This window comes from Ascaphus truei, chromosome 3 (genome assembly GCF_040206685.1).
Source record: "Ascaphus truei isolate aAscTru1 chromosome 3, aAscTru1.hap1, whole genome shotgun sequence".
NCBI lineage: Eukaryota > Metazoa > Chordata > Amphibia > Anura > Ascaphidae > Ascaphus > Ascaphus truei.
The window spans coordinates 214,053,204-214,069,748 of NC_134485.1; the positions used below are offsets into that span (position 1 = coordinate 214,053,204).

General features: G+C 42.0%; 1 protein-coding gene across 1 annotated transcript in view; it reads left to right on the top strand.

The window, feature by feature from the left end:
* MYH15 (myosin heavy chain 15) overlaps positions 1 to 16,545 on the top strand; it is a 78,200-nt gene that overhangs the window by 42,805 nt on the left and 18,850 nt on the right. Inside the window, exons 29-35 of the mRNA XM_075590070.1 lie at positions 512 to 901; positions 1,481 to 1,607; positions 2,677 to 2,795; positions 4,570 to 4,766; positions 6,750 to 7,099; positions 9,387 to 9,511; positions 12,507 to 12,622. Coding sequence (XP_075446185.1) covers positions 512 to 901; positions 1,481 to 1,607; positions 2,677 to 2,795; positions 4,570 to 4,766; positions 6,750 to 7,099; positions 9,387 to 9,511; positions 12,507 to 12,622 — 1,424 coding nt within the window. The remainder of the gene's footprint in view (positions 1 to 511; positions 902 to 1,480; positions 1,608 to 2,676; positions 2,796 to 4,569; positions 4,767 to 6,749; positions 7,100 to 9,386; positions 9,512 to 12,506; positions 12,623 to 16,545) is intronic.

The following is a 16,545-nucleotide window of genomic DNA, read 5'->3' on the forward strand; positions in this document are numbered from 1 at the left end:
TCACTCTATCCGTGTTCGTTAATTGTATATTTTTTTCCCTATGAACCAGGCCATTTTGTCTAATTGTGTGTATTTTGGCATGAGCGGTGTGGTTCCCTGTAATAGTCATATTACTTTCCTTGCTACCTTTTTCATTTTTGAATGAATTAATGTATTCTTTCCAAGACCGATCCATCTACTACAACTCTTCAATGATAATAAAAGAATACAGTAATAACATGAAATAATATAATTTTTGTGATCCCTATATTTTTGTTCTAGCATCCGTTCTCTAGGTCAGTGGTTCTCAAACCCTTGACCACTTGCCACACCAGGATTTACTGTTCTAGGGAGGCCTTCTTATGACTGTCAATGCGCTTATAAGTGTTACTGATGTAAAGCATTATTGACGTAAAGTGTTAGTAAGCCCAATTTAAAAAAAAAATAGTTTATTTTCCATTGCAAAGTAATAACTCCTTTCTCCATTGCTGATCTTAGATTTCAGCGACCAATGTTGTCTTTTGCTTTTCAGGCTCGAATAGAAGAGTTGGAAGAAGAGCTGGAAGCGGAAAGAGCAGCTCGAGCAAAGGCGGAGAAGCAGAGATCAGATCACTCCAGAGAGTTAGAAGAACTGAGTGAAAGGCTTGAAGAAGCCGGAGGAGCAACGTCTGCCCAGTTGGAAATGAACAAGAAACGTGAGGCTGATTACCTGAAGTTGCGTAGGGATCTCGAGGAAATGACTCTACACCACGAGGCCACAGCAGCAACCCTTAGGAAGAAGCACGCAGACAGTTGTGCAGAACTGGGGGAGCAGATTGATAACCTGCAGAGAGTTAAACAGAAACTTGAGAAGGAAAAGAGTGAGCTTAAACTGGAGGCGGATGATCTGGCATCCAATATGGAACAACTAGCCAAAACCAAGGTAAAAAGAAATTCTGCCTTTAGTAACTTAATTATAATGTCACTACAATTATTACCCACCTCTTTTTGTTTGTACTGCATTATTAAATCCCAAAAAGACACAGAGCAAACTTTAATTCTAGAACCTGTAGTACACAATCCAACCTTTTATTTAATTAAAGCTAGTATACATTTAAGGCTGGAAATAACATTCCCATTGCACATTTTTTTTATACGTTGGCTTTACTTGAGCCTCTTCAATACCCAGCTCTGTGATCTTTGGCAAGTAACTTAATGACTCGGACACAAAGAAATATATTGCATGTACATAGGCACAGAGATGTCCTGAACCTTTCAATTGTACTCATTGCGTAAAATGCTTGGTATATACATTATACCATACCATACCATAACCATAACCATAACGAGTTATGCGGGGTTGCTCTCACGTTCTATTTACATTTACTTATAACTTATTCCAAAAAAATACTTACGGTATCTAGTCAATATACAGAACAGTAATTACAAAGTGACATCAATTAATATCGATCATAAATCAATTTCATTTTTCATCTCGCTAACCAATGGGTTTCTGCTTCAGGTCATATCGGAAAAACTTTGCCGCACATATGAAGACCAGCTGAATGAAACAAAGGCAAAACTGGATGAGATGACCCGTCAAATGTATGAGCTCACCACTCACAAGGGAAGGCTTCAAACTGAAAACGGTGGGCATCCTTTAACGCACTGCCTAAAATATTCCAGTCATTTATCTTTCAATATATACTATGTCCATCATTCAGTTTTGAACAACACTTAGGAAAAAGGATCTTATAGTTTTTAAATATTATGCATTAATATTTTTAATAAAAAAAAATATTGGGAAAAAAAAAAAAACTAATAAAGTGGTTGCTATTTAATAAATTCCCCCAGCTGCAAAACTGGGACAACAAAATCTGTTTGTTTTTTTCCTTTAATAAATATGCTGCTATTGTTTCGGCAGTCTTACAGCAGTGATATCACTGTATCTCATCAATTTAAAATAGTTTGCATTCTCTCTCTCTCTCTCTCTCTCTCTCTCTCTCTCTCTCTCTCTCTCTCTCTCTCTCTCTCTCTCTCTCTCTCTCTCTCTCTCTCTCTTTCATTAATATCACTGTTATCAAAGTATTTTGTATATGGCAAAGAAAATGTTTCAAGATTAGAAATTAGATGAAACAGAAGAAAAACAAAAAAAGTTCCACAGCAGTAATTGGTTTCAAATAGTATCTGGATCTAAAGTAGATGCAGATGATTTACTCCCTGCTTTCTAAAATCATCTCTCTCCAGTCCAAAAGCAAACCCTCTACATTTAATGTCACTCAGGCACCATTGTCCCATATTAAGTATTTTTAATTTAAATAGCTTGTGAACTATGCTAGATTAAGTACTGGATTGTGATGCACTTTGATGCTGGATTCAAAGTCTATATAGCAGGGCTACCCAAATAGTGTCCCTAAAGAAGGCTCCAGGAACAGCTTCCATCTACTGTACACATGCTCAGCATCATTGCTAAATGGAGGTTGTCAGCCATGTGCCAGATTATCTGGACCCTCTAGATTGAAAGCAAGAAGACTAATCTGAAAAATAATTCATTAGACATGCTTTAGAGCTTGGTATCTACTACAGATCAAGTGCCAAAGAGTTTTGTTTTCCAGTGAACCAAATGTCTACCAAATATTTCATGGGTGAGTAATTGGGAATGTTTGCTCATGTAACTTAACAAATACACAGATTTGTTTTGCTAAATTTATTTCGTAGGAGAATTTGGAAGACTTCTAGAAGAGAAGGAATCTTTGATAAATCAACTTTCTCGAGGAAAATCCTCTTCCTCTCAACAAATTGAAGAACTTAGAAGACAACTTGAGGAAGAGTCAAAGGTGATATATGTGCTATAACATATTATGTAGATGATGTTCTGGACATTGCTGATGATTAATAATGGAGTTTATATAATTATTATATTTAGATGTATTTAAAAAAATATTACAATATAGTGGAAGCATACAAATAAAATGACATTGTATAGCCCACAGCCTAGTTTTTTTAACTGATTTTTTTTCAGTATTTAAATCTGGTGGGTCTCATTGGGAACAATAAGTTATATAATATAACATTGTTACTCTATCAAGTATTGTTCCCAATTCTTCTTAGGTTTAAACCCAGCAACACTAAGAAAATACTTCCTCATACCTCGAGGATTACCGTCAAGGACAGAAATCACAAGTTGATTTTACCTAGTTGAAAAATAAATGACCTTGAAGTTAATTCTCCTTTTCACATGGGTTAGTCAGTGCATAGCATAATGCATTGCTAGGTTAAAATTGTTACTCCAGCCACTACACCTCCAATACTGCATTAACTTTTAGAACATACTCTTCACTGTACCCCAGCACCAAAGGGTTAAACCAGACATTACAGTAGTTTTTAGGCACCAATCCTAAGAAAAGACATTATGGAACTAGTGAGAGTGCAGAGAAGAGCCACCAAATTAATAAAGGGGATGGACAATTATGATGAGAGGCTAGCTAAATTAGATTTATTCACATTAGAAAAGAGGCGTCTAAGAGGGGATATAATAACTATATACAAATATATTCGGGGACAATACAAGGAGCTTTCAAAAGAACTATTCATCCCACGGGCAGTACAAAGGACTCAGGGCCATCCCTTAAGGTTGGAGGAAAGGAGATTTCACCAGCAACAAAGGAAAGGGTTCTTAAAAGTAAGGGCAGTTAACATGTGGAATTCATTACCCATGGAGACTGATTGATGGCAGATACAATAGATTTGTTAAAAAAAAAGGTTGGACATCTTTTTAGATGAGAAACGTATACAGGGATATACCAAATAAGTATACATGGGAAGGATGTTGATCCGGGGATTAATCCGATTGCCAATTCTCAATAGGAGTCAGGAAGGAATTTATTTTTCCCCTTATGAGATATCATTGGATGATATGACACTGAGGTTTTTTGTTTTCCTTCCTCTGGATCAATAAGTAAGTATAGATATAGGATAAAGTATCTGTTGTCTAAATTTAGCATAGGTTGAACTTGATGGACCTATGTCTTTTTTCAACCTCATCTACTATGTAACTATGTAACTATGTAAGACTTCCATGCGATCACCTATGTAAACATCCAGCTTAGTCTACACTAGTCCTTACTTTGGTCTCAGAGCGTATAGGTCACAATTCATACTCGATACAAAATATGGGCTAAACTGTTGTGCAGACTCACAAATCTGATGAATTTTAAAGCTGGCAAATATTTAATGAAGATATAAAACTTCACCAGAAGTAACCAACTTTTGATACATTTCGCAAATACTCACACAAATAAATTGAGAAGTACTCATTTCTAAATGCATGACTCTCCCATAGCATTCACCCCAACATTTCATGAATTCGCACATTTCTTATAATTAATGGCAACGTTTGCGAACTGAGACAGGTTCCCACATCCCCACTCAATGACATAATACGTTTGCTATGTATGGTTTCTAATATGATATCCCATATATATTTATCTTTCTAACCCTTTGTTAGAGTATCTATATTCTAAAATTACAACATTTAGAGCCTTAATTCTGGTTTTGTACTTTTATTATAACTATTAGTTCTTAGTCTTTTTCTTTCCTCTTTTTTTACAGGCTAAAAATGCCCTAGCTCATGCACTGCAATCTGCCAGGCACGACTGTGATCTCCTCCGTGAACAGTTTGATGAGGAGCAAGAAGCTAAGGCTGAGCTACAGAGGTGTCTGTCCAAAGGAAATGCTGAAGTAGCACTGTGGAGAAATAAATATGAAACCGATGCTATTCAAAGAACAGAGGAGTTAGAAGAAGCCAAGTAAGTGTTTATCACACTGGATAATATGACAGAATTAAACCTACTAGCATGTAGAGCGGGTCTCTTCAATTAGTTCTCCAAGGGGGGCAGATTAGAAGACAATTGTGAGTAGAAGGGCCACAAGCTTATATTAATATACTTTTAGACACATTAAAAAAACTTGATTTTTTAAAATATTCAACAGTTGACACATATTTATAATATCGGTGTGATATATATTTACATGACCTTAACTTGCAAGTGAGTTTCAGTGTGAAAAACCTAAGCAAGTACTGAAATTAGCAGAAGCAAAGAGTCCGAGGGCCACTTAAAGGCTCCTTCGTGCGCCACATAAAGGCTCCTTCGTGGGTCACATAAAGGCTCCTTCGTGGGTCACATAAAGGCTCCTTCGTGGGTCACATAAAGGCTCCTTCGTGGGTCACATAAAGGCTCCTTCGTGGGTCACATAAAGGCTCCTTCGTGGGTCACATAAAGGCTCCTTCGTGGGCCACATAAAGGCTCCTTCGTGGGTCACATAAAGGCTCCTTCGTGGGCCACAAGTTGAAGACTCTTGAACCAGAGGGAATTAGTCGATTAGAAGTCTATATTTGCCCCTCCTACAATTTTCTATTTCTGCTCCTTTTTGCTAAGAATATTGTGATGCCTTCAATGATATATTTGGTATTAATCATGTGAAAAACTTTGGTGTGATTATTTTTTTTTTTACTGTGTTTGGAACTTTTAAAAACCTTTTAGGGGCTTATTTAATGTAGTAAAAAGTAGAACCGTGCAAACCTGCAGAGATTCCCTTCACCGCAGTTTAGAATAATCTTTCCAAAAGATCGCAGATGCCGTGAAAACCTTGCTAGAACACAGCCCCAAGCGCTTTAGCAAGAAAGCCCAAATTGTTCAAATTCGTTATTTTGCTTTGCTAAAGTGACTTTTGATAGCAAAAGTAATAAAGTGAATTAAACATGCAATGCCTATTGACTTTGTAGGGTTCATCAAACAGTTGCAAACGTCTGGATCGAATCAAACTTTTTCGACAAACTAAAAAGGGCAAAATGCCTATAGAGTTGCTTAGGCATGCGAAACGTTCGCACATCTCTAGTCCAAAGCAGCCACTCGGGTTTGTTGCAGACGAAAACAGCCAAAACAGCCTCTTTGTGTTGTATGGAATGATAAAGGGTTTCTTTTTAGCCCTACAGAAGCTTGATGGGTCAAAAAATAGATTTATACCAATACATATGTTTCTGCTTTCCACTGCTTACAGTGAGCAATATGCAGTACAAGACTGCCACAAATCTGCCTAAAGTGAAGCCAAGCAGCAGCACACCATAGTATAGTAATAATATAACCTACTAAATAAATCACATAGTTATACCATCATGCCAAAGAGTCAATCTCTATTGAGTACTTCCTCAGGGAAATAAATAAAAATGTTCCTTGCCAGTAAAGAGCATACAGTAGAGTCAGCGATTATTCTAACAAAAACCAGTAGCAATTCCCCAAAAGACCCAGGTACATTCTGAATACATTTCCTTAAACTAGCCCCAGCATTTCTGCATTGATTAATGGCCTATCAGATTAACAGCGGGGGTCCCTGGCAGTCCCATTCAAACTGAATGGGACTGCCAGGGATCCCTGCTGTGTTAATTCTATGGGTCGTTAGTCAATGCAGAAATGCCTTAAACGTGCCTCAAACTAGCCCAGAACATACCCAGCACATACCCTGAATGTAACCCGGCTAGTTTAAGGCAAATGTTAGAATAAGCGTTGCCTCTACTGTACATCAGTGTGTGCCGTATCTATTAAGCAGTATCACTTCAGAAGTCACGTTTCAGTTCTGCAAGGCACCTTACAGTGCCATTAACTTGAATGGGCCATATTCGCTAAACCGTGCTGCAAGGTGTCGTATGAAGTATCACAGCTTGATAAATATGGCTATATATTTCTATTTTATTGTGAGTTGATTATTTCTTGTTTGCAAACTCACTTGTTTAGGAAAAAGCTAGCTGCCCGTCTTCAGGAGGCTGAAGAAGCAGTTGAGGCAGCCAACGCTAAGTGTGCATCTTTGGAGAAGACAAAGCATCGCTTGCAGAGCGAGTTGGAGGACATGATGATTGACCTGGAGAGATCAAACGCTGCTGCTGCCGCCATGGACAAGAAGCAGCGCAACTTTGACAAAATCATTGCTGACTGGAAGCAGAAGTATGAGGAGGCTCAGGCAGAGTTGGAAGCCTCTCAGAAGGAGGCCCGCAATCTCAGCACAGAGCTGTTTAAGTTGAAGAATGCCTATGAAGAGGTCCTGGATATTCTGGAGACTGTAAAGAGAGAGAACAAGAATCTACAAGGTATGACAATTCAGGGTGATATGAGAGGTGTGGTCAAAAATTGTAGGACAATTAGACGGTGATATTTTTTTATACTGATCTTGACCCAAATCAATTAATTAATTTGCTCAGAAATACAAATTGTGACATCAATACAGGAAGTGACTGCATAATTGCATCCCTTTGGTTCCTAAAAGTGGGTCCTTCATGTTCTAAAGCCCAACCAATTCTAGTGTAGGAAAAGCTGCTGATAATGTTCCTTTCTATAAATTGTGCAACAGAAGTAGGGATACTTATCCTATCCTAAAGGTGGTAGGTCCAAAAAGAGGAAAGGGTCTCAGCCGCTGTGATTGAGCATTTGTAGAAAACAGTGTTTCCCCCACCCGGTGGGAGATTTGGCCATTACGGATCGTGTGGTGTATGATACCTGCTGGTAACAGGAGGGCTGAGTCATTCGCTGATGGTAGTGGGGACACAGGAACAGGCTTCTGGGGTTCATACCCCACATATCTCTTTAGCAGTGCAGCGCCTCCATCTGCCGTAGGCTCCAGGAACTGAAGGTGATCTTCCATGGTAGAACTTATTACCTCTCCCCCCAGTAAGGTCACGCACCAGGCTGGAGGTATATGCAAACAGGAACGGATTTATTACTCTTCTGTACAGTTACAGGAACATGGCAGGTCCTGCCCGATGCAGTCTCTCAGCTATTCACTGGACCATCACTACTGGCCAAGGGCACCCCCAGCCATCCTAGCTCTTCCCCACGTCCCCAGCAGAGGCAGAGATATGGTCCACACTCACTCTCCCCCAGAGGGAAGAGGATCGGAGAAGGCCCAATCTCAGCCTTTCCACTGTGCAACCTCCTTCCTCAGTGGGGGAAGGACAACCTACAACTTTAGGGCAGTCCTGTCTTTAAGTACAGCCAGGAGGCGGGCACCAGGTCCAGCTCATGATTGGTCATGCCTGGCCCTGATATCACCGCCTCCCGCTGTCACTCAAATGCAGCTTCTCGGAGGGGGAAAACCCCATATTAACTACTGGCAACCTGATTGTACCAGGGTTTACTGCCAGCCCAAGGGCAGAATAGTAGCCATCAGGTGACATGGCTACACCTTTTTCCTCTGAGTGCCGGAACATCCCCTGTTTTTGTTGTATTTATTGAGGGAAATAGGGTTCCCTTTATTGCTCCTGTTGCACCACCTTTTGTGTGTTATCGTGATTGTTCTACTAGGAGTGCTGTTTGACCTCTATACATTTTGCTATTAAGAAAATGTTCATTTCATAAATTTAAGTTAAAAAAATTACTTTAAGGCCCAGATCTACAAAACTCCATTCAGGCACTTAGGGCCTTGTTTTATGTTGGCTGAAGTGTTAGTTTTCAGCAAAAAAAACCCCTATTAAAGTCAATATTTAGTCCAAAAATGTCCCGAATTGCCCACTTAATGGGACGTTAACCTAACTAAATGGTTTATCTTTCAAGGACAATAACATAATATCAAGCTACGTTTCCTCCCATAAAGAGCAGCGTGTTAACTATAATGGATGTTAGTTATATTGATATGCAATAGCGGCGTTATAATATCACATATCCAGTAAAGTCCATTATGGTTAATGTGGGTACTTAGCGTTACGTTAGTTAAATAATACCTAAATGTGGCGCTACTCCCATCCAGACACTCAAATAGGGCTTTTACTTAGTCTGGATGGGTGTAACACCACAGTTAGGCATGATTTAACTAACATATTTCCTCCCCCTATTTCATGGTCTGGAACAGAGTAACCCTGAGACTTACTTAACTTCATGTTATTGGCTAATAATGCAACGTTATGCTGCAACAACGTGACGTTAAAGCCATGCTTATTACCTGTAGTTCAGACGTTGTTGTCACATATAGCTCGTTTTGAGGATGCTAAGGGAATTATACGTCTGGTCCTGTTTTTGGGTAATGTCACGTTATGAGCCCTGAATCAACAGAGCTTTGTGGATCTGTTCCCAAGAGTGAAAGCTAAAGTCCAATTGATACTGTATATATTAGCGGGATTAGTGCGGGATTTTAATACTGTAGTATAAAATTGGAAACTTATGCAAAAGATGATGTCGAGTTGCTAATAGTTATACTTTACATCAACATTTAGAAGACATGGCTCTATATTACTCAGCAAATTGTACAATCTGCCCGCTTGCGTCTACATTTGGAGTCTCATGCTTCTGACCAGTTTCCTAAGATGAAGACATACGCTCCAGTTTCTCATTGTTTGCCATCAATTTGAAAGGAAATTGTTTAACTTTACAAATGTTGCTTTTCAGAGGAGGTTTCAGATTTGACTGAACAGATCAGTGAAGGAAATAAGAATCTCCATGAAATAGAAAAGGTGAAGAAACAAGTGGAACAAGAAAAGGTAGAGGTGCAGCTAGCACTGGAAGAAGCAGAGGTAAATATAACCATTTCAGCAGAAATTCAAACATGCAGCAAATAAAACTCAACACATGCAAAAAAAAAAATCACATTTTTAATCAGTTGGCTAGTTTCACATTTTTTGTCAAAGCTGGTCTTACTGTGTATCAGTATATGAACTGCAAACTAATTTATGAGAGGGATTATCATGAAACTAAGCTGCTTTACTTTAAAGCTGCAATTCAGTCTGCCGTTTAAAAAAAAAAATGACATTCAATATGTGCATCAATACAATCTGCACACTGACAAGTGATTAGCTAAGTTGCCGATTGATCAGCAATGAGTCTGTTCTCCTGTGATCGATCGGCAATGAATCGGCTGGGGCGTTCATTAAATCACTGTTAGTGATTCAGAAGAGTACCCAAGATGCAAAGTTCTGTGTGAAAGATCATGTGACCAGGCAGGCACTAGATACAATTGTTGCACTGCTAGAGAGAGGGCAAAAGGGGTGTGCCAGAGCCTTTAGCCTCTTAGAGGGGGAAGGGGATGTGACTTTGTAAATGGTTGCTATAGAAACAAAAATGCCTATTAAACTATTAAAGTAGAATACATTAAAAAATGTATTTTCTCATAGTACAGAACTGATTTATTAAAAAAAAAAAAAAAAAAAAAAAAAAAAAAACACACAGGATATTGCTTGAACTGCAGCTTTAAAGGGAAAATGTGTTCCCAATTCAGCATTTTCCCCCCACTAGATGGTGCAAACCTATTCTACAAATACTATGTTCATACCAATGCAAATTGTATGCAAATCATGTTCCAAGGAATATGAAAGTATTTTCAAGCATTCAACACCCACTTTAGTTTCATCTTGAAATAGTTGAAAATTGTTCATGCTGGGACAGTCACGTACTGAAGGAAGTGCCATGAATATGTCTGTGTTATTTTTGACATTGCAATTTGTTTGTCTTTTTGTTGGCTAAAGAATCAAAGGCATTTTTGATATCCAATATATTCATTTGTAGCTGTCCCTGATGTCTTAATTGTGTGCCCATGTTTTTAGTCTCAAGCCTTAATACTGTATACTTTAATATATTTTAGAAGACAGGGGAATTTTTTTTTTGCTGTTGCCCTTATTCTGTCACCAGTGTGTAATGTTTTTGACAATTTAGTTTTCATGCCAGTGGCAGGTGACGCCCAAAGTCTGTGTAGCGGTGTTTGGGAGATTTGCCCTGCTACCAGGTGTGTAGTGTTGATATCTGCTGGTTTACAGGATACTGAGGGGTCCACCGATGGTAGTGGGGACATCAGGACAGAATTCTGGGGTAGATAGTAGTTCTTTCTCACATTGGTGTCAGCGCCTCCATGTCTTGCAGACTCCAGGAATGTGGAGGCAATCCTTGCAGGAGTATATTTTATAACAGGAACACATTATTCTCTCTGCATACAGCATACAACAGCATATACTGGATACACTGCACACACAAGGCCTCCAGCCTCTGTATGGTCCCTGGACTCGCATCACGAGCCATGGGCAGCATGGGTGGTCCTTGCTCTTCCCTGACTCCCTATTAGAGTCAGAGGTATCAGTCCCACTCCCATAGCGGAGGGGATAGAAGGTGTCCAGAGCCCTGCGCACACTCTTCTTGGATATGTCTCTCTCAAGGGAGAGACAGAACTGGCTAAATTTACATGTGCAGCCCCTTAAGTACCGAAGGGGAGAGTCCAAGGTCTGAGCCCCTTATTGGGCAGAAACACAGGCCTTAGCCCGCTCACTCAAGGGAGCTGCTGCAGATGGGGAAAACCCTAGATTGGACCTAACACTTCCTGCACCTTACCAGGACTTACAGGCAGGGTAGATTAGTAGCCAAGCCAGGCATGGCTACACTTGCTTCATACTTTAGGTCGTTTTTATTACCACTAAATTACTCCTTCAGCCCAATCTAATAAGAACAGGTCATTGACTCATTACCAAGCAGGAATTCCCTACCTAGAGGGAGGGTGGAAGCCTGATGGCCTTCAGTTCATTAGTATATAAATAGTCAACTATTGCACTATTCTAGCATGAGCATTATTACATTTATAGAATTCAAATAGCATTGTGTACTTCTTTAAAATGAGTCTACTGATGTTTAGTTGTGAAATGTGTAAAGGTAATATACAGTATGTATTTCTATACTGTATATTCAAGGCTCCTTTGTCATTGAAGTATTTAAAGATAACCTAAATTAACCCAAGGTGGAAAGCAGGGGGTCTCTGCCGCTGAACCACGTTCATTTCAGCTCTGGGGAGCCCCTGGTTCTCGAGATACTTACCTCAGAAGGTTCCCCGGGAACCACACCTTTAACATTCACTTCTGCCTATTTAAACCATCTCCAGTATGCTGATTTTGTGCTTATATTCTTTTCTGGTTTACACCTCTTGAATGATATTTGTCAGTAGTAAGAAAATACCACTGTTTTTCAGTAATGCCAACTTACCTCCATGTCATCATGAGATGGTGTCCAGTTCTAACATATCCATAGTCGTAATTGCCTATTACAAACCAGAGTGCACTGGGATTAGAGAACACATGGTATAATCTGATGCCGCTTGGCAATACTGTACTTTATATATTTCTGTACCAGGGCTTGCACCTACTGTAGTGTACAGAGCAATGGGTGCTACACACATGTCTGTCAGAGCTAGAGATGTGGGAATTTGCCCAAATTTGCATCGCCTATGTTTCTCGTGACAGTAAAAAAAATGATCTAAAAATTTAAAAAAGTTTGATATTTTCGATTGAACTTTGCCAGTTTTGATCGAGCTTTGTCTGTTTGAATTTTGTCAGAGAAGAATCCACCATGAAATATGGGTTTTCGTCATCCTGCAAAACCCATATTTCAGAGAGAAATTGTCGCATTTTGCAAAGTTCGACCGTGGGGGAAAAAAGTTTACACATCTCTAGTCACAGCAAAGGAAAATATAACGTTTAGGGTACACATTATTTATAAAGTACACTAAATTGATTAAATTCCTCTTGTTCATTTAAGGGCACTTTGGAGCACGAAGAGAGCAAATCCCTACGTCTTCAGTTAGAACTTTCTCAGATAAGAGCTGACTTTGAAAGAAAACTTGCCGAGAAAGACGAGGAGACAGAAAATATAAGGTACAGTGTATGTTTAGACTGTATAATTACCTGCACTCCTCCCTTTAGAAGTTTGATGCTGGTAAAAGGATTGGAAAACAAAGGACAAAGCCTGCACTCTTACCAAATGCGCTAAAATATACCAGTGACATGTTTACATTTAGAACCTGTGTGACAAAGTAATCATTTGGTTGCATCTTTTGATCAAAACATGATTCAGTGTATGTTTAGAATGCGGTTATTGTTTTGTTTTAATAAATGCAGCAGTACATTTACGGCAATGCAATTATCTAAGCTGCTGATCGATCGGCAAAGATCCTGTTTCCCGTGGCACACAATAAGGCCACCTATTTCAAAAGCGGAAGTGCTGTGGCTTCCTAAATGTTGCTCTAGGAACCCAAGGCCGTTTAATAGATTAATAATCATTAAAAGGACAAGAGGGGGAGAGGGGTAAAGAAAATGCAGTAAGTAATAATAACTTTATTTCATATAGCACTTTTCTGCCAATGGGAATCAAAGCGCTTCACAATTACAGTATAGTGCACGGTAAGCAGCACACAGGATTTTTACAGACACAGCCCCTGCCCAGATGAGATTACAATCCTTGAGGCACAAGAAGATAAGTGACTTGCCCAAGGTCACAAGGGGCTGACACCAGGAATTGAACTCGGTCCTCCTGATTTAAACTCAGTGTCATTGTTTACAGAGTCAGCGTCTTTACTCACTGAGCCGCTCCTTCTCCCTGGTGTTATCAAATACTTTATTACAGGACCGATTTATTAAAAAACACTTTAAAAAAGACACAAAGAATTCTGAAGATTTTGGTGCTTCAAACATTCTTGTACAGTATCATTCCCAAACTAGATAGGGGAGAATACAATGTGCATAATAATTATGATGATTTTGGGTTGGGCCATTAGGAACAAAAAGATTTAATGTAAAAAGTGCATATGAATGAGACAAACTCATTGTTGAAACTTGTGAATTTCCTGTTATAGTGATTTATAGACGTTTTACTACAGCTTTGTACTGTAAATATATTCCATTTCATTATGTATGGTTCCTTTTTACTAACGGAATCATTCCTGACAGAGTTCAACATTACCAAAAATATGTGCTTCCCCTTCATATCCAACTAGTATTCTCTATACAGTATCTACTTTTAAGACCCATCTTAAAAACGAAGCATGTGGGTAGCTCCGTGGCTGATACTACATGCCTCTTACAACGACCTTGACCCATTGCAGGCGCACTTACCAGAACACCCTCCTACTGTCTCTGTACATCCTTCCTACTTACCACTTACATTGTAAGCTCTTCCCATTATGTGTTACATTATTATGTCAGGTGTATTACTGCTGTGAAGCACTATGTACATAGAGGGCGCTATATAAATACAGATCTACAGATATACGTGCATACAATTGCTATTCCAGGTACAGATGCCCACAGTTGCATCTCCACAGACAGTGGACAAAATGGGCCATATTTACTAAGCACTGCGACCCTGTTTACATTCATGTGACCACGTCGGGCATATGGTGTCTAACGGCATAGTAGAGCTTAGTAAATAAGGCCCTTGGTCTTTAGAAACATGCCAGTTACAGGTATGACAACGTTAATCACTAATCTCCTGTTTATCTAGGCCCGTGGTTGCTTTCTGCTCTTCCCCCTCCCTCCCGAGTCCACTCCCGCACCCCCCTGCTACCCCCGCGAGCCTGCTACCCCCGCGAGCCCGCTCTCCCCCGCGAGCCCCGCTGTCACCCTCTCCGCAAGCCCGCTGTCACTCTCCCCCGTGAGCCCGCTGTCACCCTCCCCCGCGAGCCCGCTCTCCCCCTCGAAATGTAGCAGCGCGCTCTAGCATTGAGGCACTTCCTGCCTGCTGCTTGCTAGAGCGTGCGTGCACTCCTGCCTGCTCTGCCGCCGCCTCCTTCACCGCAAACCAAGGTAAGGTAGGGTAAGGTAGGGTAGGGTATGGAAGGGGGGCATTTGAGGTGCTGGGGGGTTAATGTGAGGTGCTGGGGGGCTTGATGTGTGGTGCTGGGGGCTTGATGTGAGGTGCTCGGGGGTTAATGTTAGGTGCTCGGGGGTTAATGTGAGGTGCTGGGGGGCTTGATGTGTGGTGCAGGGGGGTTGATGTGAGGTGCTAGGGAGTTAATGTAAGGTGCTGGGGGGCTTGATGTGAGGTGCTGGGGGGTTAATGTGAGGTGCAGGGGGGCTTGATGTGTGGTGCAGGGGGGGTTGATGTGAGGTGCTGGGGGCTTGATGTGAGGTGCTGGGGGTTAATGTGAGGTGCTGGGGGGCTTGATGTGTGGTGCAGGGGGGGTTGATGTGAGGTGCAGGGGGGTTGATGTGAGGTGCAGGGAGGGAGAGTGATGTGAGGTGCAGGGGGGAGGATGATGTGAGGTGCAGGGGGGAGAGTGATGTGAGGTGCAGGGGGGAGAATGATGGGAGGTGCAGGGGGTGGGATGTGTGTGGTGTGCAGGGGGGTATTGTGTGTTTGATGTGGAGGGGGAGTATTATGTGTGTGGGTGAGGGGGAGAGATGGGGTATGAGAGATGGGGTATGAGAGATAGATGGGGAGTATCGCAAAGGTTGATAGTGAGGGATTCTGGGGGAGATATGAGGATGATGATGAGGGTTGCTGGGGGAGATATGAGGATGATGATGATGAGGTGCTGGAGGAGAGATGATGATGATGATGATGATATTACCACCCGTGCGGCCCAATTTTTTTCCCTTGGAGTAGTTCGGCCCTTCTCACGTTACGAGTTGTGCAGGCCTGATCTAGAATAACATATCCTTTTTTCTGGGTGCATTGACCTGAGCCGTCTTATATGTTGATTGACATTTTATCACGGCTTTATTTTAACCCCATTCACTATCAGCAACACATTACTTTCCAGCTTACTGTATGTTAACGTTCACTTTGTAACCTTCCCTTTGAGTACATTGCAGGTGGCCAACCCTTGTGTGTGTTTATTTATAGTTTACACAAGTAAAAATGTGTTCTAAATGTAAAACATTTGATAGCAATCCATCACAATCTTTATACTATATTTGTGAAAGCACTGTATGCCTGTCTGCATCTCCTGTGTCCCTAGGGGAAATCTCATTGGTCCCTTGGCCCGCCCGCCCGCCCCCGCACACCTCTCATTGGCCTGAGGCGGAGTGACGGGCCAAAGGATACACACACACACACACACACACACACACACTCAACCCTAGAGACGCTGACGAGACGCTCACCAGGACACCAAAAGTAAGTACAACACTCCCCCCCCCCACTATCACTCCTCTGGCCCTCCTCAACGGCTAGCCGCCCTTGACCACCCACCCTCCACCCTTCCCGGCGCTGAACCACCCCCTATCACCACTACGGCCCCTTTGCTACGCTCTTACCCCACGTGGCACTTTCAGCCGCGTGTCCTCGAAAACGAGCAAGATCTCCCCCCCCCAACAACACCCTCGATCAGCACACTTACCCTACACCGCCAACGTCGGACCTCAAACACGATGCTAACACCCCCCCCCCCCCCTCGCCACTCCGCACGCCGCCGCGGGCCAGACCGAGCAGCCGCTCACACCCTCAACCCCCTCTCGCCACTCCGCACCGGAAGTGCCGCACTGCTAGAGAGTGGCTGCGAGCGGGCTCTTCGGGGGAGAGCGAGCCGGGGAGTCGGGGGGAGGGGGTGCCGGGGGGGAGAGGGAGAGCTGGGGTGCCGGAAGGAGGGAGTGCCATGGAGAGCCGGGGGAAGAAAAGGGGAGGGAAAGCCTGGGAGAGCCAGGTTAAGATGCTGCCACCGGCGCCGTCCTCCCACACACCGCTTCCTCCCTCACTGTCTCCCTCCCCCCCCGCGCCGCCGCCGTCGACCTCTGAAGGGGGGATCACTACCTTCCCAGCTACCCCCCCAGTGAGCCACCGCTGCTGAGCTCTGAAGGGG